The sequence below is a fragment of the Eulemur rufifrons genome, chromosome 29, assembly GCF_041146395.1.
Source record: "Eulemur rufifrons isolate Redbay chromosome 29, OSU_ERuf_1, whole genome shotgun sequence".
Classification (NCBI taxonomy): Eukaryota; Metazoa; Chordata; class Mammalia; order Primates; family Lemuridae; genus Eulemur; species Eulemur rufifrons.
Genome location: NC_091011.1, coordinates 81,446,157 through 81,470,329, shown reverse-complemented (window position 1 = coordinate 81,470,329; position 24,173 = coordinate 81,446,157). Strand labels below are relative to the sequence as shown.

Genomic DNA, 24,173 nt, shown 5'->3' with positions numbered 1-24,173 from the left:
TTTATCAATCGTAGAAATTTTTAATAATACGTTTTAAAGAAGAAACTTTAGACCACTGGTAATTGCACCACCCAGACATAACTAATGTCGATATTCTGGTATATGTTCTTCTAGTTTTCCCCTCTATGGTCAACAAATGAAAAAGGCATCACCACTCCTATTCCAATTCCCATATCAAGATATCAAAATGGGGATGAGAGGTCTCAGATAGCTCTTCTTTGAAAAGTACTTTTTAAACTTTTTTGAAAAGCAAAGAGAAGAGAGATTCCACACCAAAATGTTTTACAAGCCATCTCTATTACTCATAACAAGGATCACCTGAATCTGGTTAAAAACTTTTGACTTCAGCATTCATGTATAGTTGGTACTGTTTCCACACTATAAGGCAGCAATGGTAGCATACTGAACATCATGAGTACTTGAGTTGAGTCAGGGACAACTTTACATTAAGTGACCACACATGATCATTTAGCTATACTATACTTTCAGTTTTTGGTTTCTTTTAAAGGCTGAAAAATCTACTTCTGTCAGCACTCAGGGGCCTAAAGCACTTAGAACACAAAACAAAATGGCTCTAAATTAAAATTCCTCTAAATTTTCTATGGTAGAAATATTTGCTTAAAAATATATTTCCAAAGTACATCTATTACTTTCTTTCTTTCTTTTTTTTTTTTGAGACAAGAGTCTCACTCTGTTGTTCAGGCTAGAGTGCCGTGGCGTCAGCCTAGCTCACAGCAACCTCAAACTCCTGGGCTCAAGTGATCCTCCTGCCTCAGCCTCCGGAGTAGCTGGGACTACAGGCATGCGCCACCATGCCCGGCTAATTTTTTCTGTGTATATTTTTAGTTGTCCATATAATTTCTTTCTATTTTTAGTAGAGACAGGGTCTCGCTCATTCTCAGGCTGGTCTCGAACTCCTGAGCTCAAACAATCCACCCACCTCGGCCTCCCAGAGTGCTAGGATTACAGGTGTGAGCCACTGCGCCTGGCCTTATTACTTTCTATAAACTAGTTTCAATACTGAAGTGTGGATATAGGCCAATTTTTCTTTACAGACCTTTGCTAACCTCTAATAAATCCTCAGAAGCTATCAAAAAGAGATTACTACTTTAAAGATCCCAACTGGAGTAAAATTCCATCACTGTAATAATCACTCTCATTATGCTTTATTATAATTATTATTTCTAAAGTAAATCAAATAAACTTTATTCAACTCTCTTACTCTCTTTGAAATATTTTTTTAAAGGGAGTAGGGGTAAGTCTCACCACCAAAAGTTTGCTGAAATCCTGCCCTTAATGTGTAAAACAAAGATATTACAGAAAAATATTTAAACCTTTATGACTCCACTGTCAGTATTCCAATCCAAGAATCTCTGACCTGAAAAGTTAGATTTTAATCCTCAATGACATTCCTCATACTAAGTTCTGTCATAACACTTGCCTATCATTTAAATCTTTTTATTTTCCATCTTCAAATTTCATGGATTATAAAAAAGAGGAAAATTTTATTCTCTTTTCTTATGCATGTACTTCACCTATCACATATGGTCCCATCTCCCATAATGATCAACACAGTAAGCACTATGAAACTTCCTCCTGCCCCCAGAAAAGGAGAGATTTAAACATTAAGGTAAACCATATTACTCTCACATTTAAAGAAAGTGTATTTTGCTTAGAAAAGTAAAGGACCTTTTCAAATAAATACTCTCCTTTAGCATATTATTAGCAAAGTTTTAAAAAAAGGGCTTAATATTTTCCTTATAGTACTGAGGGAGAAAAAGAAAGGCATTACAAATTCCACTTCGTTCAAAACAAAAGCTACTGTAGACAGTCTAAACATAAATATTCTTTTTTCATAAATTATTTAATTTTTCTGGATAAAAAATTTGTATATAAATCTGACTCTTTAATAAATAAACATATGGATATTTATTAGACTCTCAGGCAGAAAAAGATTTCTAAGACTCTATTGATGATTCAAGCCTAGGGCAGGAGGGAGTTTGGAGAGAGGGGTCAAGATTAGGAAAGCAAATTCCTATACTTTGAAATGAATGCTTTTCAAAGAGACTGTGATTATACTCTAGAACCAGTTCAGAGATTATCATTCAAATTTAGCAGTTAATTCTAAATGAAAAATTATAATTTTTCTTATTACTTATAAAAATGTTATAAAAATACATTCATGCCAAAAATATTTAGTATCCACATTGTAACAATTTTTATTTGTAACTATTTTTAATATGAGTCTATAAAAGCAATTTTTTTTATTCCTGAAGCACTATGAGTTAGCATAACACTCAACAGAACTGAGTATTACTCTTAAAAAGTATAAAGTATTACTTGGGTGGATACTGGTATTTTGCAATAAAGTTTTCTAAAATCAAATAATAAAACACAATTATCCTAGATTCTTGGTACTATTTGCTTTTCAAGATGCTAATTTGAGACCTATTATAATTTTGGCATTAATCTCTAAATATAATGGTACTTAAGTTGTCCTAGGCTTAGAAACCTAAGAAAAATTTTTGGTACCAAGTTACAGAGTAAAATTTAAAGGCAGCAAAGAAGAACAACTAAAACAAATTATTTATAAAAAGGCTTATGAACAGTGTTTAGTAATTAATGGACTTAACAACACTTAGCTACCTAATATCTTCTCCTCTAAAAATATACCTTAATTCTCTTTTATTCCAATAATTCCTATATTACTGCAATAAAGTATAAATGCACTGAAAATCTAGAAATATTCCCATTTTCCATGAAAATACAACCCACATGCACATGCACACACACACATATAGGGCTGCACACTGCACTTCTTCTAGGTAATCGAATTTATTTGTGCAGCAGCCTTCCCTTTCTCATCTCCCATAGCCTGCTTTAGGTTACACATGTGGTTAATGCTTACTTTCTTTGCTACTTGGTTATAGCTAGGAACATGTAACCTTTTCAATGAATGGAAAGAAGTGCATTCATACTTACCTGAAATTTAAAAATGTATTATCTTTTAAAGACTTTGCTTTCCATTGGCAAGTGTTACTCACCTGTTTGAACATCAATAACCATCTGATGGCCTCCTCTCATTCCTGGCCGGTTATCTTCTCCATCACCTGAAGTAGAAACAATATTTTCTTTTAAAGGAATAACAAAGAACTGCAAATCTGGAGTAACTTCATTCACAGGTCTGTTATGAGTAGTAAAAATAACCCACACTTATTCTTTGAAATTAGTAAGAATAAGTAAAAAGACTCATTAAAAAGAACAATATGACTTAAATCTATGTTTAGAATAACCTTGCTCTTTTTTCCAAATGCTTTTAGGATACTAATGTAATTGGAAGCTATTTTTAATTTATTTATGACCAATGCCATAAATCAGCAAAGACATAGGATATTACCTAAAAACACAAAACAGAGACTGTGATGGTTGAGTGGTTAAGGTGTTGGACTCAGAAAACGTAAAATAAAAATCTCTAAACTAATTGAGTACCAAAGTAAAAGTGGAAAAAATTACCAAATTAGATCTTGGGCCTTTATTCCAGGCATAGTTTATTAGTATAAGAGTTTTAAAGTTCATAAAACTAGTTACTGAAAACTAAGATGCTATCAAGTTTCATATTCATGATAATTTCCTTACTGTAATAATTTTGTGCCAATATTTCAGAAATCAGTTCCAACCTAATTTACCAACTACTTTGAGTATTGACTGAGAAAATATAAGATTTTACTTTACTTCGATTGTTATTATCATCACAGAGCTTTATAAGCACGTTTAAATATAATCAGTGAAACTTTTTAAACTTCTGAAGGAGAAACCTGTTCAATTTATACCTACTTTTACTTTACAACAAATCTTAGATAAATAAATATATAACTTCATTTCAATGGTTCAAGGCTACAGGATTCTAATGTCTTACTTGATATATACCAGAAAGCCTAAGGTTTTCTTCATAACTCTTCCATTAATTGAAATATATTACATCAACTAATAAGTTTTCCTGTATCAGCTTTGTCCCATGTAAAACTGAGAAGAATATCCAATTTTATACTACTTTCACAGGCGTGCTATGAAAATGACTGAAATGTCACTTCTTATATATGGAAAATAAGATGCAAAACTGAAGCTTTTCATTACGGCTGTATTCAGTGGCTAACCATTCAGAAGTTTTTTGCAACTTCTTTCTCCCTTCAACAGATAAATTAAGCCTTCTGGATTTTGCAGCTCATGGCCGGGTGTGGTGGCTCATGCCTATAATCCTAGCACTCTGGGAGGCCGAGGCGGGTGGATTGTTTGAGCTCAGGAGTTCGAGACCAGCCTGAGCAAGAGCAAGACCCCGTTTCTACTAAAAAATAGAAAGAAATCAGTTGGACAACTAAAAATATATAGAAAAAATTAGCCGGGCATGGTGGTGCACACCTGTACTCCCAGCTACTTGGGAGGCTGAGGCAGGAGGATCACTTGAGCCCAGGAGTTTGAGGTTGCTGTGAGCTAGGCTGATGCCACAGCACTCTAGCCCGGGCAACAGAGTGAGAGATTGTCTCAATCAATCAATCAATCAATTGAAAAAATAGATTTTGCAGCTCATTATCATTGAAACTTTGCCCTTTTCCTCTTTCTTCCCCCTCAATGGTCAGTATCACCACTTTCAAGAACAGATTAAGAAAGCACCAAAATAAATTCATTTTCAGTATGTTTGCATTTTATATATTTAATCCATTAGTCCGCAAATACACAACTACAATCTGTTTCCTACAAGTATGTATGTCTTTGAAGAAAATTACCTCATACATGACTCATAAAATAGGAGAATGATGTTTATATAACAGATATTATGGAGGTTCATAAGCAGTTTTCCCCTACATATTAATGTTTAATACTATCAGGAAAAAGCTTTCTCACAATTACAGAGAAGGCCTTAGCAATACATGAAGACCATAAGGAAAAAAGCTGAGTATCCATAGAACTGTCTTTCTTTAATGCAAGTAGTTCCATCAAGGAATTGCTACACTTTCCACCACATTCACTGTCTGGCAGAGCAGTGAGTGCACATGAGGAAGTGACAACCCTCCCCCCCCATATTAAAATAATGGATTAGTGAAGAAGACTATACTTTGGATCAGATTTTAAGTTTTGATGTAAACAGTTTTTATAATCAGCAAATGTCCTCTAGGATCTACATCTCAAAGAAGGAAGCATGAGCCCCAGGACTTAAGGCTCCAAATACATGATGCTCAATATAAATACCTTTAAAGATTTAACTGTACTAGTATTTACTGTTAGAATTATTTACTGTTTAGAATTATTATACTAGTTTTTATTATAGCATCTGGTTATAAAGTTCCATAGATTTAGAATGGATTGTTCCCTTTCTATTTTATTCATAAGCTCTCTTAGCAATTTTGCAGAACTGCAGGTTTTCAGAACACATGTAGGCATTACAACACAGCCTACAATTTTACACAATGTCTCTATAAAAGCAGTTTATGATGAAATTGTGTATAAAACTGCCCAACCTTTTGTTATGCCAGTAAAACAGAAAGGTTTAAAAGAAAATTTAATACATTAAACTAACTCTGCCACCTAGGTCTCCTTTTAAACACCTGTTTTTTTTTAATAGTTACATTCTTATTTATTTATTTATATTGTCAGACTATTAGGGGTGTACAAACATTTTGGTTACATTAATTACTTTTGCACAGTTTGAGTCAAAGTTATAGGTATGTCCATCACCCAGTTAGTGTGCATTGTACCCTTAGGTTAAACACCTATTTTTTACTAACATAGTACTATGACACTGGACCTATCTTCAGAAAACTGAAGACTGAGCTATTAAAGAAAAAGCACCACAACTTAGAAGATATGGCTTACCTTTGGTGCTTTTGGGAATGATTTGACTCCATCGTGGTTTATATTCCTGTTGACTGATATACTGATTGAACAAGCCATCTGCAAATATCAAAGAACGAGAAAGAAATTACACCTTAACCAGCCTACACTTTTAACTACAGACAAAAAATTAAAATGTAGATGCCTATATTAAGAGAAATTAATAATGTCACTAATACAACATCACATCTTCTTAAAATATGCATCACTTCAGTTTCACTTCATTCTACCCCAAATATAAATAGTAAACTATTAGTTGACATAACCACATAAAGAAAATTCTTTAGGGGCAGCTCATATTTAACTTATTATGTTTCTCATCTTTTTTATGCCTATTAAATACAAAGACATTAGTGCACTCAATGGACAAGTATGTGACATTAATAGAGAGTTAAACAGAAACCTTGAAAGAAGCAAAAGGGAGTCATCTGGAAGAAAAAAAATTGTAGGATAATTTAAGGCTGCAAAATAGAAGCAGTAGAAAATAAAATAAAATAGTCTAAATAATCTGAATAAATGTTTATTTCATTGGGAAAAAACACTTGTGTATCTTTTAAAAATCATTTCTAGAAATTAACATAAGTTCGGAAGAAGAAAGGACAATTAAAGATCGGGAGGATTATATTTAACTCCTTTTTGTGGCCTCCCATCACTCGTCTTTATTACAAAATGTTTAATCTTTATGCCCTATGATGAAATGGATTCACTGCATCCCAATCCCTTCCCACCAACAGTGCTTTGTACCAGTATTTTTTGTCACTAGTATACAACAGAACTAGAGAAGAAAACAGGAGCTCCAACAACTTTGGTCTAGATCCTTACAGTATATTTTTCAGGAAAAGATAAAACTAACCCTGTCAAGTGCAAATTCCACTGTTATCCAGTTTTCTTTGAGTACAAATCCATTCAGAGATAAAAGTAAAAACAGCAGTAATAGAACTGTATTTATTGAACACTTACCAAATGTTAGAATCCATGCCGTCTTGTTTATCTCACTTAATTCTAAAAACAACACTATGAACTAGGCATTATCATCTCCATTTTACAGATAGGGAAGGTATATTCTGAGAAACTAAGGAACTTAACCAAAACCACACGAGTCTTAAGTAGTAAGGTTATGACTGAAGTTCTACCCTGCTTTACTTACTCCTGAATCTGTTTCACCAATAATTCTTAATCTACTTCTTAAGAGTAGTTGTTACACTAGTTACTATAATGGTATGGAGACTGTACTCACCACATACATACAATTCTACCCCAAATGATTAATTATCAAGTCCTACTCCCATGCTCATCAATAAAAATTAGTTTAAGAATGGTATGGATCCCAATTCTGGCTAATGAAACATGAATAATCTTCTGGAGAATTTCTAGGCAATGCTTCCTTACCTCTAAACAGGCATACACAGAAGAAAAATCTACTTTTATTCCTCTGAACATTTTCCTATCTGTATGCAATTTAAAGCCAATTTGTAGAGATGTAAGAATGAAGTCAATTCTATAACGATGACAGAAGAAAACAGAGAGAGATGAAGAAAGTGGATCACTGATCAACCAACCATGAAATCTACCTTACCTCTGTTCTTCTTATATGATACAACATTTCCTTACTTGCTAAGCTAGGTTCTCTTTTACGCGCACCCAAATAGATCACAGTTTATAAAGTTACATATACTATAAATTCTGTTATTAGACCGAATTTAAAAGTAAAAATTAGAGTGTTCTCTGTGACTTATAAACTTGCCACAGATCACACAATTTAGAGAAATCTCCCTAATCTCTTTCTTTTCTGGGTAATTATGAAGCTCAGTTGTAACCAACTGTTTCAGCTTTCACATCTTTTCTACTAGCTTTAGCCGGAAACTTCCATCCTATATGTATGCTTGTCAAATATCTTTTTTTGCCTTTGGGACTTTACAAAATTGTTGCAAAAAGACAGTTCCCTTTTAAATTAGCACTCATAACTTGGCATTTACATTTTACTTGTTACAGCAAAAGGAAAAAAAACTGTCACAACTTATTTTAGTGAGTGTTTCTATCATATAATTTACTCCCCCATGGGCTTTGTAATTGATTCTTACCCCATCCAGCCTACTCTGACCAAAGCTCTTCTCCCATTATAAGTGTTGGAAACCTTTTTTTCCAGATAAAATGTTGTGGGGCACCCCTTAATGGCAATGATATAATGATAGTAAAAACATTAATAGTTAATTTAGAATTATATACAAATAAAACATAGCAACTAAATTTATTCTGCTCTGAAAAATGGACATAAAAGTTTTAAAATGCTTTTTAAAAAAATTTAAAGAGAATATAAAAGTATTCAATAAAGACAATGACTTTTGAAATATACATTAATTCTACATAATGGCCGAGGGGGAAAGAAAGAGAAAGAGCAAATGATAGGAATATATAACAAAAACTGAGGGAGATGAGAAAACTTGACTGGAAAAACACAAAGCAAAAATAGGGAAAATTAGAAAAGTAATAAATTTCACATTTTTAATAGTTACCAAATGCCACATCACCTAAGTCTCCCATATTAATTCATTACAAAACTTTTGATAAATCAAGCTCCTTATATGTAAAACTGGAACTTATGAGTTGGATGAGGCCTGAGATTCCTTCTAAATTCTGGGATACTAGGATTCCACCATTGTGAGAACCAGTATATTTACTTGAACTACATGTGTCTGCTTGATCCACCTATGTTCATCTTAGAAAAGTCTCCATCTCTTCTTTTCCCTTAAGCCTTCTGTGACTCTACCTTGAAAGAAAAATGACAAATCCACTGGAGGAAATTCTTCTACGAGCTCCTAAGGCAGCGATCACAGCAACAATTCCAATCAGACGAAGGACCTCATCCCTGATCTTCAAGTCATTTTGAACACTGCAGGTAAAATTAAATTCTCTAATTGCTTCTTCAACCAACCCTTCTAGCCCCACTGTTGCTAACCTAAAAAGCTTACATATATTTTTAAAGTTACATTTGAGTAACTTCTTAGGTTATTACATTTGGCTATCATCACTGGACAGGAAGTAGCAATTATTGGTTCAGGAAACACCTCTGATGAAATTAAATATAAATACGAGGATGTTTCTAGGCAAGTAAGAAGACTATTATAGAAATATGGACAGCGTGGCACTTTCTTAAAATATAGACTTTACTTTAAGACCATACTAACTAACATGATAAATATACTAAAAGTAGGTTTTGCTTCCTCCAGTATAAAAAGCTTGATAGGATGCTTTGATTCCCTAGACTTTTCTATTTAGCAGGCAGGAACTTCTTGTCCTTCTCTGCTATGTTTTTAGTAGAGCAGAAGCCAAAAAACTCTGTACTGTTTACTTCCTTATTTGTCCAACAAATCATCATCAGTGAAGTCAGCAGCAAACTGAACAACCCTGAAAGGAATGCTTATTAACTAACAGTATTCCAGGCAAGTTGAGGAGAACCCATAGTAGTACAAAAAAATATGACTTAGCTCTAAGTTTCAAGTATTGAGTTACTACGAATTTCCCTAAAATCAGTTTCTTTCCAGAGGCAGAAGAGTAAGTTAAGTCTCTGTAGTAATCAAAGTTGCACATAATTTTAATAGCTTCTCTTAACCAAGTGAGTATACTACTAAAAAGATAGTTTTAAAATATGACTATTTTTAGCCTGATAATTACATAAAGTTGCCCATGGTTGTTGTTTTACTTTTCCTTCACAAAATAATATCAAATGCTTAATGATAACCATTTGAAACAAAATAAAAAAACCATAAAATTATGTATGCCACCCTCATCCTATGAGGTTAAAAAAATACAGAAATCTCTCTTAGAAATGGCATGCATACATATATACTTTCACTGGTGGCATTTTAATGGTTTGGTAAGTGATTAATCATCATATATGTTCTATTTGTTTACACTCCAAAGTATACTCTATTTTAAACATACCAATCATTTATTTGCAAGCATCATCATCAGTTACATACCCAATAACAATGTACAAGCCTTAAAGGCAGGTCTGTCAATATATTTAACACAGTAGAGCAGGAAGTAATTCATTTTAAGTTAACTTTAAATTTCTCATCTCAAAGAAATGTACAAGTTACAGGTTCTCTGTTTTCCTTAGTTATAAAATACTCAACCCAATATCTGATAAATATGAGTATCTAATAATAGTAGATGATAACGGTAAGATTAAAATATATGAGAGCAAAGTGTTGAAAAGTCTGTTATTCATTATTTCTTTCTATAAAAGACACACTAAAATTCAATTCCGCATGCTTCATATTGAGCACCTATTCTGTTTTTTGCCACTATGAAAGTTAGTGTAGAAGATCTAAAAAAAAAAAAAGAAAGAAAGAAAGAATATCATTCTATAAGCAAGAGTCCCTTTTTATTTTAAGTAGCAAAACATATCAGACCCTAAATATCCAAGTGAGTGTCATCCTCCAAGTTATCTTGGGAGATTATATACATGTTCAAATATTCACATTTCTTTCAAAGCCACATTACAGGTCACATAAGAAAATCAGCCATTATGTAGCATTTATACCACATAGAAGCTGTTTTCAATATAAATTTCCTTGTTCATTATAATTGTCTACTAATAACATTTTTTGACTATCCAAGCCCCTCTCCCCAAAATTACATTATGAAAGAATAAATACTGGCTATCAACAAAAATACTTTGAGGAAAAGGCCTCTAATACTGAAAGGGAACACTAAAAGATTATTTCTAACATGCCTTAATGCTAGCTAATGTTATCACTCTTAAGTGCAAGATTTCCCAAGATGACAACTTAGATACCTGAGTTCAAGCATATTCATTTTTTTAAAAATGCCATTACATTATGAATCAATCTTACATGAAATAATCCCCTAATCCAAGGAGCTAACAATTTTACAGAGTAAAAAAACAGAAAAAAAATAGAAAGAATAACTAGTATAGGTCTATATTCTTTTTTGAAAAAGTTTTCTATATATACTTGAAATTACCCTAATAAGCAATCTAAGTTTCATACCATTTACAGCTTTTTCAATCAACTCTTCGCAAGCATCAAAATCACCCTTCAACACCAGTTTGTCATGAAGATCTGTTAACATGGGATGTTCCAATGCAATCTTGGTTTTCTTTTGCAGTGATTCAAAAGCCTCTGTATAGTTGTGTTGTCTGAAGTGTTTTAGGCAAAGGCGAATGGCTTCCTGTTCACGGTACTACTAGAACACAAGAGAAAGTATGGAAAGAAGAGATTTGCTTAGTTGTTACTATAGGAAATAATAACAGTGAAAATAATTAATCTAAACTGAGCATTTACTATACACCAAGCACTGTACTAATCCTATTCATTAGGTATCATTATTTCCATCTTTCAAATAGCAAAACTGAAGCTTACCCCATTGTGATAACTTGCCCAAGTACCACAAAGTATGTAGCCAAAAGAGATAAAACCAGACCCAATTCCAGAGCCTGAACTCTGAAGAAAAACAGCAGAACAGATATTTATTAAAGCCCACTTAAGACTGGAAAAATCATTAATTCCCACAACATCCACTAATCACATTACAATGCAGGTACTGAAAGCACAGAGGCCATTAAATAATATACAAACATTATGTTTTTTGGTTTTGGTTTTTAATAATAAGCTATTACTTGAATGACAAGTATTATCAAATGTACACGTATTTCAAATTTACAAACAGGTTTTATGACTCAAAAATCATCATAAAAAGACTATATTGTCATCATTTTCTAAGCCTACGCTACTCATCTATTAAGAAGACATCGCCATTAAACAGAATCCAAAAAGTGGGCATTCAATTTACTGAATTTTTCCCCTAACAGGATAAATGTCAAAAATATAAGCTCATAAAAAAGGATTTTTTTAAAAAAACATCAACTTCAAGAATATGTTCTGGGATTACCTCTAATTTTCTAAGTATATTGCTGCACAAAGAGATGACACAGAAGCATTGCATTATAATCAAACAACAAACAATGATTTACTTATAAGCATTGCCCTTTAATAAAGCAAGCAAATAAAATGATGACTTTCGGAAGATTTATAAGACTTGAAAAACAAATCAGGTGATAGCTAACTGGACTTTTTGACTAATAAAGATTAAACACCTATCCTTCTTTATATGCTACAATTAACTGAGATTTTACCTTACCAAAAAAAATCAAGGATTCTATAGCCATACTAATTTTACATTAATAGTTTCTTAGTCTTGGCCTCTAAAAAAAGACTTATCTCAACTATCTAAGTGTATACAGTTATATAAAACAGTGATATCTTCTAACCAGGTTGACTTTAGGAGTCTCAACCATATCCACACTTTCAATTTTCCATCAGGCTGCAAAACTATCCCACTAAAAACTTACGTCTAAAGTATTTATATCAATATAGGTTAAAAACAAAATTTAAGGTCACGCGGAAACAATAATGTAACAAACAGAATATGGAGCCAAAATGCCTGAGTTTATATACTGGCTCAAGCACTTCACAACTGAGTTACCCTTGGCAAAATACTTAACCTCTCTGTGCTCCATTTCCGCATCTGTAAATTAATGGGGATAATAACTGTACCTATCTCACAGAGTGATAATGACTAAATGAGTTATCAATTGCTTAAAGCTGGCAGACCCTAAATGCTTAATGAATGTTGGCTAATTAATCATTACAATTATTATTCTCCTCAATATCTTAAATTAGAAAATTCTCAGTAAAGACAAGAGATTGACACATTACTCCCTTAACAGGCATTAAACATAGAGTTGGGATTTTAAAATACAACCTACCTTGCTATACCAGTTGAGACAGGGTTGTACTACATCAGGATCATCAATGCCACTAAGTTCAACATACCAGATGCTAAAGTTAAAGCTGGGTCCCCACGACAAGAGTGGAACTTTAAGGAAGAAAAACAACAGAAAGAAAAAAATTACCATAGTTCAAAATAAAATTTTAGCAAAGTAAAATCATAAATAAGCCTATAAAGATTCATTCAACAAATTTTCTGGGATAGCACAGTACTAAGGCTACAGTAGTTAAAAAAAAAACAAAACACATAACCCATGCCATCATGAGGTTTTCTTAGTTAATAAAAACAATGTAAGATAAATTCAAAGTGGTTATATATCTACTCCTAAATAAACACAACCAAAATTAGATGATTTAACAGGTAAATTTTACCAAATCTATAAGCAGCAGATAATTACTATATAATTTAAACTATATCAGACCACAGAAAGAGATCAAAAGATCAATTACTTATCAGTGGTATAACCCTGAAAACAAAAGGATTTTGGCCTTTTGGCCAGAAGAAAAAGGATTTAAGGCCAATTTCAGCTATAAATATATTAAGGGGGAAAAAAAGTTGCAAAAAATTCTATCAGGTTTTCTTTGTAACCAAATAGACTTCATTCCAGGAATGAAAGGATGGTTCAATAATAAGAGCTACGTAATTTATCACCTTAACAAAATAAAAGAAAAAAAATGCTTGATTACTTCAATAGATGCTAAATACAAATTAATAAGATGTATATCCTATTCACTATTTTTTAAAAACCTGTACTATTCAATACTATATGGGAGGTCTTAGCTAGTCCAATAAGAAAAAAAAAGCAAATTAAGAAAAAAATTGTGGCCGGGCGTGGTGGCTCATGCCTGTAATCCTAGCACTCTGGGAGGCCGAGGTGGGCGGATCGTTTGAGCTCAGGAGTTCGAGACCAGCCTGAGCAAGAGCGAGACCCCATCTCTACTAAAAATAGAAAGAAATTATATGGACAGCTAAAAATATATAGAAAAAATTAGCCGGGCATGGTGGTGCATGCCTGTAGTCCCAGCTACTCGGGAGGCTGAGACAGGAGGATCGCTTGAGCTCAGGAGTTTGAGGTTGCTGTGAGCTAGGCTGACGCCACGGCACTTACTCTAGCCTGGGCAACAGAGTGAGACTCTGTCTCAAAAAAAAAAAAAAAAAAAAAAAAGAAAAAAATTGTAACTTAAAGATGAAATAGCTATCTATCTTAAAAATTCAAGAGATTCAATTGAAAAATGTTTTTAAACACGATAAACCTACAAAAATCAACTTTTCCTATGCCTACAATAGTCAATTAGAAAATATAGCAAAAAGTCCAGTTTATAATAGCAATAAAAAGCTAAACATATCTCAGAACAAATTAAACAAAATATACAATATTTGTTTAAGAAAATGTAAAATTTTAGTGAAGAATTAAATAAATGAAACGACAAACCATGTTCTCCTAGATAGAAAAACTCAATGTTGTAAACTTGCCAATTCTCCCCAATTAATTATAAATTTCATGTAATCTCAATCAAAATCACTATGGTTTATATTCATCTTTTCTTGACATGTAATTGAACAAACTGATCTAAAAAGATAAGTAACACAAGAATATCCAAAATAATAAAAATAATAACACAAGTATACCACAAAGATACAGTAATTATAACTTTGAAATTAGTGAAAGAAAAGGAAAGTAAATCAGCAGAATAGAAGAGAGTATGCAAAAATCTCAAGTACTCAGAGGAATTTAACATATGATAAAGATAACATTGCACATCAATAATGACAGAACAGAGTAGAGGTTTTTAAAGCATGATCCATGGACTCCTGGGGATCTCCACAATCTTTCAGGAGGTCCCATGTGGTTAAAACTATTTTTCATAACACTAGGACCTTGTCAGTCTTTTTATAATACTGACATTGCACTCGTGGTACTAAAGTAATAGTAAGTAAAAATGCTGGCACCTTGGTACCGAAGTAATGGCACTGAAAAGCACTAGCAGTCCGTAATACAGCATAAATTGCACTGTATTCCTCACCACAACACGCTTGAAAGTTAAAAAGAGAGAATTCATTTTTACTGATGATGCAGTAAAAATAAATTTTAATAAACCCCTATCACTCATTAAGTACACACAATATCCTGTATGACGAAAAGGGAAGTACATATAAAGCACTTTTGCCACATAACAAAGCGTAATGGTCATCTCAAGAAGGACTTGTACAATTGTTTGAGTTGTGAGTTAAACTAATTTAATTTCTTTCATGGGATACTGTTTTAATCTTGAAAGAAAAACTGAAAGACAACCTACGGTTATTTAGATTTGTTATTTTCCAGACATTTACTTGTCATTTCAAGGAAAACAACTAATGATACTTGCTGTCAGGGATAAAACTCAAGCTTTCAAGAGAAAATTAGAATTTTGGAAGATTGGTATCTGCCACTGTGAGCTTGACTGCTTCCGAATATTTAGGTTTTCTGAGGAGATCAGAGGTGATACTAATTAATGTGATCTTAAACATTATAAAATGAAATGTTTCAACATTTGGAAGATCTCTATAACTTAGTGAACTGTATTTTCTAAATGAACAATGAAGGATGTTTCAAAATCATGCATGGATGAAAAGTTCAAGACAGGCCAAGGCATTTTAATGTAACAGAGTAAAGTTCACTGATAGGGTTTCAGAGTCAACAAGGCAACTACTTTTAAGAAACTAACACTTGTCAAGTTTTGATAAAGTATCAGAACATGCACAACAGTTGATACCCAGCCTACTGGTTTCCAAGTTCATTGCTCTCTCTGGCATATCAGACTGAATAAGGAAGTAGGATATAGTAGGTCACACACATACTGTCCTATATCATTGTCATCTAAAGGAAGCTGTGTGAATGAAGATAGACACAAGCAGTAGCAACCAGCCATGAGGATGTATGAAGAACTCCTTGGATGTTTAATATGGCTTTCTGTTAAATGTGCAAACAACAAAAATTTGAAAAAGTTTTACAGTAACAAATACTAAATTATCATCATTTTGCTGTTTATTTCTTTATGTAGCAGTGCCATTTAAAAGTGTATCTACTATATCACATAGCAATAACCATCAAGTAGTATAAGAGCCAGAATAAAACAGGATTCAAAACCCAAAGCCCCAATAACGTAAGTCTGTATATGTAACCAGACATATGAGTTTGAGATTTTCAGGTCCAAGTTCAACCAAACTGGGGAGGGGGAAGCTTCCTATTATATCCATTCAAATAATCAAATTCACTTATTAAAACCTTTTAAACATTTGTGTTCTAATGAGATTTCTTCTGTATACTCAATGGTCCAACAGAAATATTTCCAGAATAAAATTAGTTCTAATTTTTAACGTCTTGGAAAAACACACAGGGAGGTAAATTATGAAGTCATCTCACCAAAGGACATCATATATTACAGATGAATGAACAATCTAATTAATTTTCAACAGATTAAAGGAATATGTACAAAATGAGAATGATGTACACTCATTTCAAATTACCAATGATTTTTGGTGGCATTAAAACACTAATAATGCATGTAAGACATACTATGCACAAAATACGTAAGAAATCGAAAAATGAATTAGAGTTCCACACACACATTCTCTGTCCCCTGATAAAAGATGCCTTTGCTCCCACTTCAAATAAAAGGATAAGAAACATCCCATAAGGCTAGCAGTTTATATCCTAGGGTTCAACCACCAGTTTTCCCTACAGTACAATCAGACAAGATCCTTGATTGTTACACCTTTTCATAAAATGGGATACATAAGGCACACAAGGATACTAGGCTGGGACGCCTTCTATTCTGGGATTGCGGAAATCAATACCTCAACACAATGAAACACATTTGCAGCAAATTCAATGTGCTTTGACAATATCACTTGTGAAGCTCTTGTCTAGATGACTAAAAGAGCTATTGCAAGATGCTAGTAATTTTAAGATCAGGTTCTGGAAGATCCTAAAAATTAAGATTAACCACTGTGAAAGAATTTATCTATTCTACTAAAGAATTAATAAGTACACAAAGCACTTAGCACAGTAACTGGCACATACTAAGTGCTCAATAAATGTTAGCCATTATTATTATTATTGGCTATTACTATGTTACTTTTCCTCTTAATAGTAAAATTTTAAAATGTCACTTTTCCACACGTTCTCCTACAGAGCCTCCACACATACCCATGCAGACCATCAGAGCATTCCCTAGACTTAGTACCATCTTAGGGTTCTAAATACTTCTGGGATCCAGAAGGCATGCCACATCCAGCCAGAGCTGAAGCCTCTCTCTAAAGTCCCCACAATGAGCCAGGCTGCAAGTGACTCCTTCACAGAAATCCACAACTCCCCATTTACCAAAACCCAAGACTTCCCCTTGATCTTTCCAAGACTGGGTACTTCATCTACCTTTGCTGATTTCTTCTTACAGCTGTTATCCTGCCTATGAATCAGGACGTAAACCCTCACAGTCATCTGTAACCAATACCCTCCCCCCATTCCGTCTTATGTTCACTCTCCTCTGATCTAATCTCACACTGAGGTTGTCCCTCCCAAACCTTTAACTTGCTCTCTGGAATCCAGTGTCCCAATTAATAACTTTCCTTCTTTGCTAAATTTTCTTTTTACTACTAGGCCTTATTCCAAACCAAGTTTCTTTCTAAGGCTACTCTCCATTTGCACACTAGGTACTGTCAAAGACCTCATTCCAGCATGGGCTCTTTGCTTTTTGGTGTCTTGTGCCCTCTTTGGCTGTTCAGAGAACCTTGTGACACCCCCACCCCAGTTTTAAACATATAAAGGAAAATATGTAGTATTAAACCAATTGCATTGAAATATAGTTATAAAAATAATGAAATAAAATTAACATATAGAAATATATATGCTTAATTACTACATTCAATAACAAGATCTAACGCAGGCCTAATAATTATCATCATTTCAAAGTTGTGATAATATTTGCCACACTGTAATGTGATGGGAAAAATTGGTAACTTCTGTGACAAGTCACAGATACTGCTACTACGGCAAGTTATTGCATGTATTTATAAATGAAGGATATGCTAAATATATAAACGAGAGGTTAGAAAACATAAAGATGTAACTTTTTTCTCAGCAAGTTCATGAAGCCACTGATTTACCCCCAAAAACTCTTGTACAATAAATTAAAAAAGTACACATACAATGTTTGCAGTGAGGCAAGCAGTTTGCTTGGTGCTTTTGAAATTTGAGAAAACAGAAGACAGGGTTACTGTCTCCAAGGATTTTCCAATCTTCCTAAGGAAACAATACTTACATATATCACACATTAAGAGAACTCAACCTTTGGAAGTAGACTTGAGTTTGTTATCCCATCTCCATGTTTTACTACTAATATGGTTTTGGCCAAATCATTTAATCTCTAAACTTCAGTTTCCTCCTCTGTAAAATGAGTACAATACCTATATTGTACTACATCTCTAACACTATAAATGAGTGTTAGGCAGGCACTTGATACATGGTACCTACTATTATTACTAAAGCAATACAAGCACACATCTAGAAGTGTTATGCATATACCAAACGCTATGTCTTTTATCCATCACATACTAGCTATGTAGCTGGGATAGGTCATTTGACTTCTACCCTCTATTTCTGTAATTGAAAAAAGAAAGATTTTTATCTGCCATTATGATGCTCAAATTAGATACCATAGGTGAAAGTACTCACAAAACCATTAAAAACAATAAAAACATAACAAGCTCTAAATAAAGACTGCTGAAATGATATGTTGGTTCAAATTATATTTGTGCATATTCTTTTCCTATAGTACTTAAAATACTACATGTAAGAAGGCATGTAAACCAGAGCTATATGAATACAGGTATAAAAATGCATAAAAAAGACATTCATATGAAAACATTTCCTTCATAAGTATGATCTTAAATGAAAATTCCAAAGACTACCACAGATCCACAAACTAGAAGAGGACTCAAGAAAATGTCTAATATAGCTACCTACCCTATCATTAGACAGAAAAGGAATTATCATCCTTGTTTTATGAAAAAAGCAACTTAAGAAAGGAAAGTAAAATTTACCGGAAGGAGGGCAGCCAATGATATCAATTTAACTATGCTGGTACTCTGGATTATCCATAATAGATTTTAAAGCCTAATCCCTCCCACACAGTAAATATGTGGGCTTATTTTCCTTGTTAATAATTGATGACCAAAGTTACTTTAATTTGGTTTAAGAAAAACTTAGTGAATAAGCTATATTCATTATAAATCAAAATTGTTATAGTTAGATGTCAATGCAGGATTTGGACATTATCTGCCATCTAATTAGTCTTGCTTCTGTTTCCCTCCATTACTGTGAATAACTGAAGGCTGACTATATTTAGAAATTGTATTAATAAACTTGTTTTTTAAATAAAGCAAAGATCTTTCAAACCTATCACTGTACAACGTAGCTGTGAAGTATTCAAACACATTTTTTAAAGACAAATTCTAACAATTTACCCCAACCAGAAAAACATCTGTGCTAAATCACTACCAAAGGAGAACTATACATCACTCAAGTCCTTTATTGAAACGATTTAAGAAAATATGGTGATAAACTAAAAATACTATCCTAACATTCAGGCTTTTAGTTTCACATTTTCCTTGCATTACTTAAAAAAAAAAAACTTATCAAGAGAATGTTGGAAAAGGGTTGAAAAGCAAACAAACTACAGACCAGTACTAGTATCTTTTAACAGAAAAGTCAGAAATATGAAGTTATCTAGTAGTAATATTCTAAATATCAAAGGGGCTCATAAGTGTCTACTATTAATCGGAAAGCTCCAATTAACATTTTGCTTGAATACCATAAGACTAACCCCAGGTCAAGTAAACGACATCATTATGCCATATATATTAAAAGGATGATGGGAGCAATGGGGAGATGCTGGTCAAAGGGTACAAAGTTTCAGTCAGACAGGATAAATAAGTTCTGGAGATCTACTGCACAGCATGGTCACTAAAGTAATAATTTACTGCATACCTGAAAACTGCTAAGAGAGTAGATCTTACATCTTCTCACCACAAAAAAAAAAAAAAAATAAGTATGCGAGGGAATAGATATGTTAATTGGGTTGATTTAATCATTTCACAATGTATACATATGTCAAAAAATCACATTGTATACCATAAATATATATAATCATTATTTGTCAATTTTACTCTAATAAATCTGGAGAAAATTTTTTTAAAAGTATACATACCCCAATACTTGGCAAAAAAGGAAAAAGGAAAAGAGAGACAAAAAAAGGCTGACAGAAAAGGCTGGAAAGGGTTCCAATTTCCACTGCTTATAAATTTGAAATATAAGATCATAAAATTGTTAAAGCTATGCAAGGGTCTTTAGGAACTGGGAAGTTAAATACTGATGAAAATATTACTAGCACATAAAAAGAAATAACCAAGAGTTAAATTCATTCCAAAAAAATTGGTTATTCATAAATTCTTATAAGAAAATGATACAAGTTTCCATGTACAACTATTTATTACAACAGAAAATACAGTTACTACAAAAGAAAGTAACACATTGAACATCCAACTATTCTGAAAATATTTTTCCGTCTGTAAGTAGTCTTTATTAAGACCTCAGATATTCTTTTTGCCCAATAGAACTGCTGACTCATGAAACGAACAGGCCAGCTCTTGACAGATTAACAATGACTATGAAGAATAGTGCTTGTTCCAAAAGAGAAACCATTTCTTTTTTTTTTTCTAAGAATACTATGTTGAGAACCAAAAGAGAAATTATCTCCCTATGTTGAGAACCAAAAGAGAAATTATTTCCCCAAATCAAAATGTAATGTGGGATTCTGGCATTTATTATTATTCTTTGAGGGGTCTGTATCAATTTAGTCCGTATTTTAACACAGTATTTTCAAAGGTTTGCAATATGGATAGAAATTAACAGATTCAAGTCCTCAACTTTCCTACCTTCTAAATAATAAATTCAAAGAAAAACAAAATAATTCAAAAATCACTAATTTTGAAGACCCATTACAAATATTTCAAGCTAAAACACTTTCTAAATAAATACATGCCGTAAGGTAGTATTTTTCAAACAGTGGTTTGCAAAATACTAGTTGGTCATGAAATCAATTTAATGGGTTTGACCAGCATTTCACTAAAAAAATGAAATACAAAAGGACAGAACAGAAAATAACCATAATATATCGCCTTAAGGAATTCATCAGTATTTGGTTTTATAATACTACCACTTTAGTACAACCAATAAACTTTCCATAAAATTAAGGCAATCAAATCACTAGATCCCTCAAAATCCTCTAAGAAAACTTTCAAATGAGAAAATATTTGGAAAAGGCTCCACTTGAAATAACTGTCACTTAGTAATGGATTTATATAAAACAGGAGTCAGCAAACATTTTCTATAAAGGGCCAAACAGTAAATTTTGGGGCTTTGTGGGCTATGTGGTCCCTTGCAACTACTCAATTCTGCCTTTGCAGCACAAAAGCAGACAGACAGCATGTAAGCAAACTGGTATGGAAATGTCGCCTTAACATTTTATTTTAAATAACAGAGGGCCTACAGGATTTGGTCCAAGGGCTGTAGTTTGTTGACTGACAGTATAAGGAATTTATTTCTAGTCCAGAATGCTAAAACCTTACCTATTTTAATGAATCGACAAGGGAACATCTGTTCATCAATTTTGTGCTTCAAGGTGAACGTTTCTTTGTTATAATCGTTCTTTAAGCCACTGTGGGAAAAAAATAAGGCTCTCAAATCTGACCTCATAATTTAGGAAACACACTAAAATACAGATTAACGTCATACTCAGGTTTTAAATTTAAATCAATCCTAAAAATATATGACCAAGACAATATAAACAAGTAGTTGAACACAGGAATATAGGTCAAAACTTGTACATTCAAATCAACTGCATTATAATTATATAGTCTGTATAGAGACTATAATTATATAGTCTCTTAATTATATGAAGGCTAATGAAAAATATACAGTGAATGGAAATGTGTTGACACGACTTAGTGTCCTCAATGTATAACTGAATATGACATAAAATTTTCAAACAGTAAGAAGGAAATTAGAAAACAATTCACGCTCATATCTGACAACTTAAACAAAGCCAAATACTAGAATTTGCCAAAGAATTAAGTTATTTAATTCTGACTGACATACCAATGTTCCTTTTATGGTGCAACAAATTTTCAAGAACTTTACTCTGTTGGTTTAATAGCATGTGCTTTATCCTAAATAAAAATAAACTCATATCACCTCTCTGCTTAAACACCTAGGATTGATGCAAGTATTTATGGGAAAGTCACTTGTCTTCAGGTTGCCTTATGTCCTGAAATACTGTTATGACTTAAATCAAATGCAGTACAGAAGTAATATTTACTTACAGGAAGCATTGTGTTAATGGGACATACCATGTCACAAATATATCCTAAATCTCCATGATTTTATTTGTCCATTCCATTAGCTATCTGATTTTTCATTAGTTGGAGGGCAAATTAACATGTAATCTATGGCTGTTAAATTTACTGAGCCCCTTCCAAGTAGCAGGCACTGTGCTAGGTACAGTCACATATTTTTTCATTTATAGAACCTTCCTCTTTTTAATCTCTAATTTATAGTAAACTCCTATTACTTGTGGATTAGGGTAATCAATCTTAGTGTTGTGGATAGAGCCTGTGTTTTTTATAGCAAAGATTACAGTAAAAATTTTTATTAAAGCTGAAAGTATTTCTAAAGTCATTAACAGTTCAAAAGTACAATTGAAAAAGAAGGAAAAAAAAAACCCCAAAATTTGATTCTTTCTTCTTTGGTAAAAATATTAACTAGTATCTGGTGGTTTAAAAAAAAAAAGCAAACTCAAACCACAGTATCAAAATAAAGCATTAGGAATAGCATAGGAGAAATATTCTTTTCTCCCCTGAAACAAAAAGCAAACCATGCAGATTTAGCTACAAAGAGACTAAACTAAGACTACAGATTGTTTAGAAGACATCTCTTTCCTCCCCATAACCATAACTTACCTAGATAATAGCTCTGTCATATTTTCTTCATTCATTCCACCAAAGACTTTAAATTTCTTCAAATTGCAGACATGAGTTTTCTCATATTTTCCAAATGTGATATTCTGAACTATAGCAGGCCTTTCAAGCTTCAGAATCAAGTACTAAAAAAAGAAATAACCAAATTATATCCTTCTCTGTTTAGAGCAAATAGCTAGACAACCTTAAAAGTTAAAACTTTTGATGGTTAACAGAAAAATGTGTAAGGTCTATCCTGTCCACTCTGCACTAGATTTTTTTAAAAGCTTAAAAACAGTACACAACAGCCTTATAAAGGCTATCACACCATCACCAATTTTCACTCTAGTAGATCCCAGAAACTATATGATCCTGAATAGTATACATGAAGAAGGAAAAAAAGAACTAGTAAAATAACTTCTAATCAAGAATGGTATTTAATAAAAGATATAACTAGACTGTGAATATACAAATAAAACAAGATTAGAATGCAAAAATAATTAATAATACACATTCCCATGGACTATATTTTAACAGCTAAATCAATGTTTAAAACCAGTGATAAAATTTTTAAACCTTGGATTTACTACTCACCTTTGCCAATTTTACAAATTAAAAAACCCAGATCTACTATAGATATGTTTAATATATCTCAAGTTTTCTTACCATACGTTGGATAAAATGGAATCAGTTAAATACGAAACATTTTTACGTTACGCAGACTGTTTTTGATTATAAAAATTAAGGAGGAAATTACTACTGGTTGAATACATGGGGAAAAGCTATTCTGAAAAACAGTTCAGATGATTTGTTGGAGAGATTTCATGCTTCATGGTAATGGGTAATATAGGTGATAAAAATGGTAAGAATAAATTTATCCTATCTCTTATCATGAAAAATTAATTCAAAATGGATCAAAACTGATCTAAAATCAATCCTTTAGGATCAAAGACCTACATGTAAGAGCTAAAACTTTAAAACTCTTAGACAAAAACATAGGGGTAAGTCTTCATGACTTTGGATTTGGCAATGGATTCTTAGATATGACACAAAGTACAAGCAACAAAATATGAAATAAATTGGACTTCATCAAAATTAAAACTTTTCTATCAAAGGGCACTATCAATAAAGTGAAAAGAAAACCTATAGAACAGGAGGACACATTTGCAAATTACATATCTGATAAGAATCTAGTATCCAGAATATATAAATAACTCTTACAACTCAACAACAAAAGGACAAACAACCCAATGTGAAAACAAAGGGTCTCCAAAGAGGATAAACAAATAGCCAACAGGCACATGAAAAGATGCTCATCATCATTAGCCATCAGGAAAATGCAAATCAAAATCACAATGAACAATTACTTTACACATATTAGGATTGCTATAATAGTGATAATAACAAAACACAAAATA

At 32.6% G+C, this 24,173-nt stretch overlaps 1 protein-coding gene across 2 annotated transcripts in view; it reads right to left on the bottom strand.

The window, feature by feature from the left end:
* MKLN1 (muskelin 1) overlaps positions 1-24,173 on the bottom strand; it is a 272,020-nt gene that overhangs the window by 59,938 nt on the left and 187,909 nt on the right. For both annotated transcript variants that reach the window (XM_069462688.1, XM_069462687.1), the window contains 6 exons: positions 22,759-22,901; positions 21,370-21,458; positions 12,680-12,789; positions 10,902-11,094; positions 5,869-5,946; positions 3,045-3,110 (listed from right to left, as the gene is read on the bottom strand). In XM_069462688.1, coding sequence (XP_069318789.1) covers positions 3,045-3,110; positions 5,869-5,946; positions 10,902-11,094; positions 12,680-12,789; positions 21,370-21,458; positions 22,759-22,901 — 679 coding nt within the window. The remainder of the gene's footprint in view (positions 1-3,044; positions 3,111-5,868; positions 5,947-10,901; positions 11,095-12,679; positions 12,790-21,369; positions 21,459-22,758; positions 22,902-24,173) is intronic.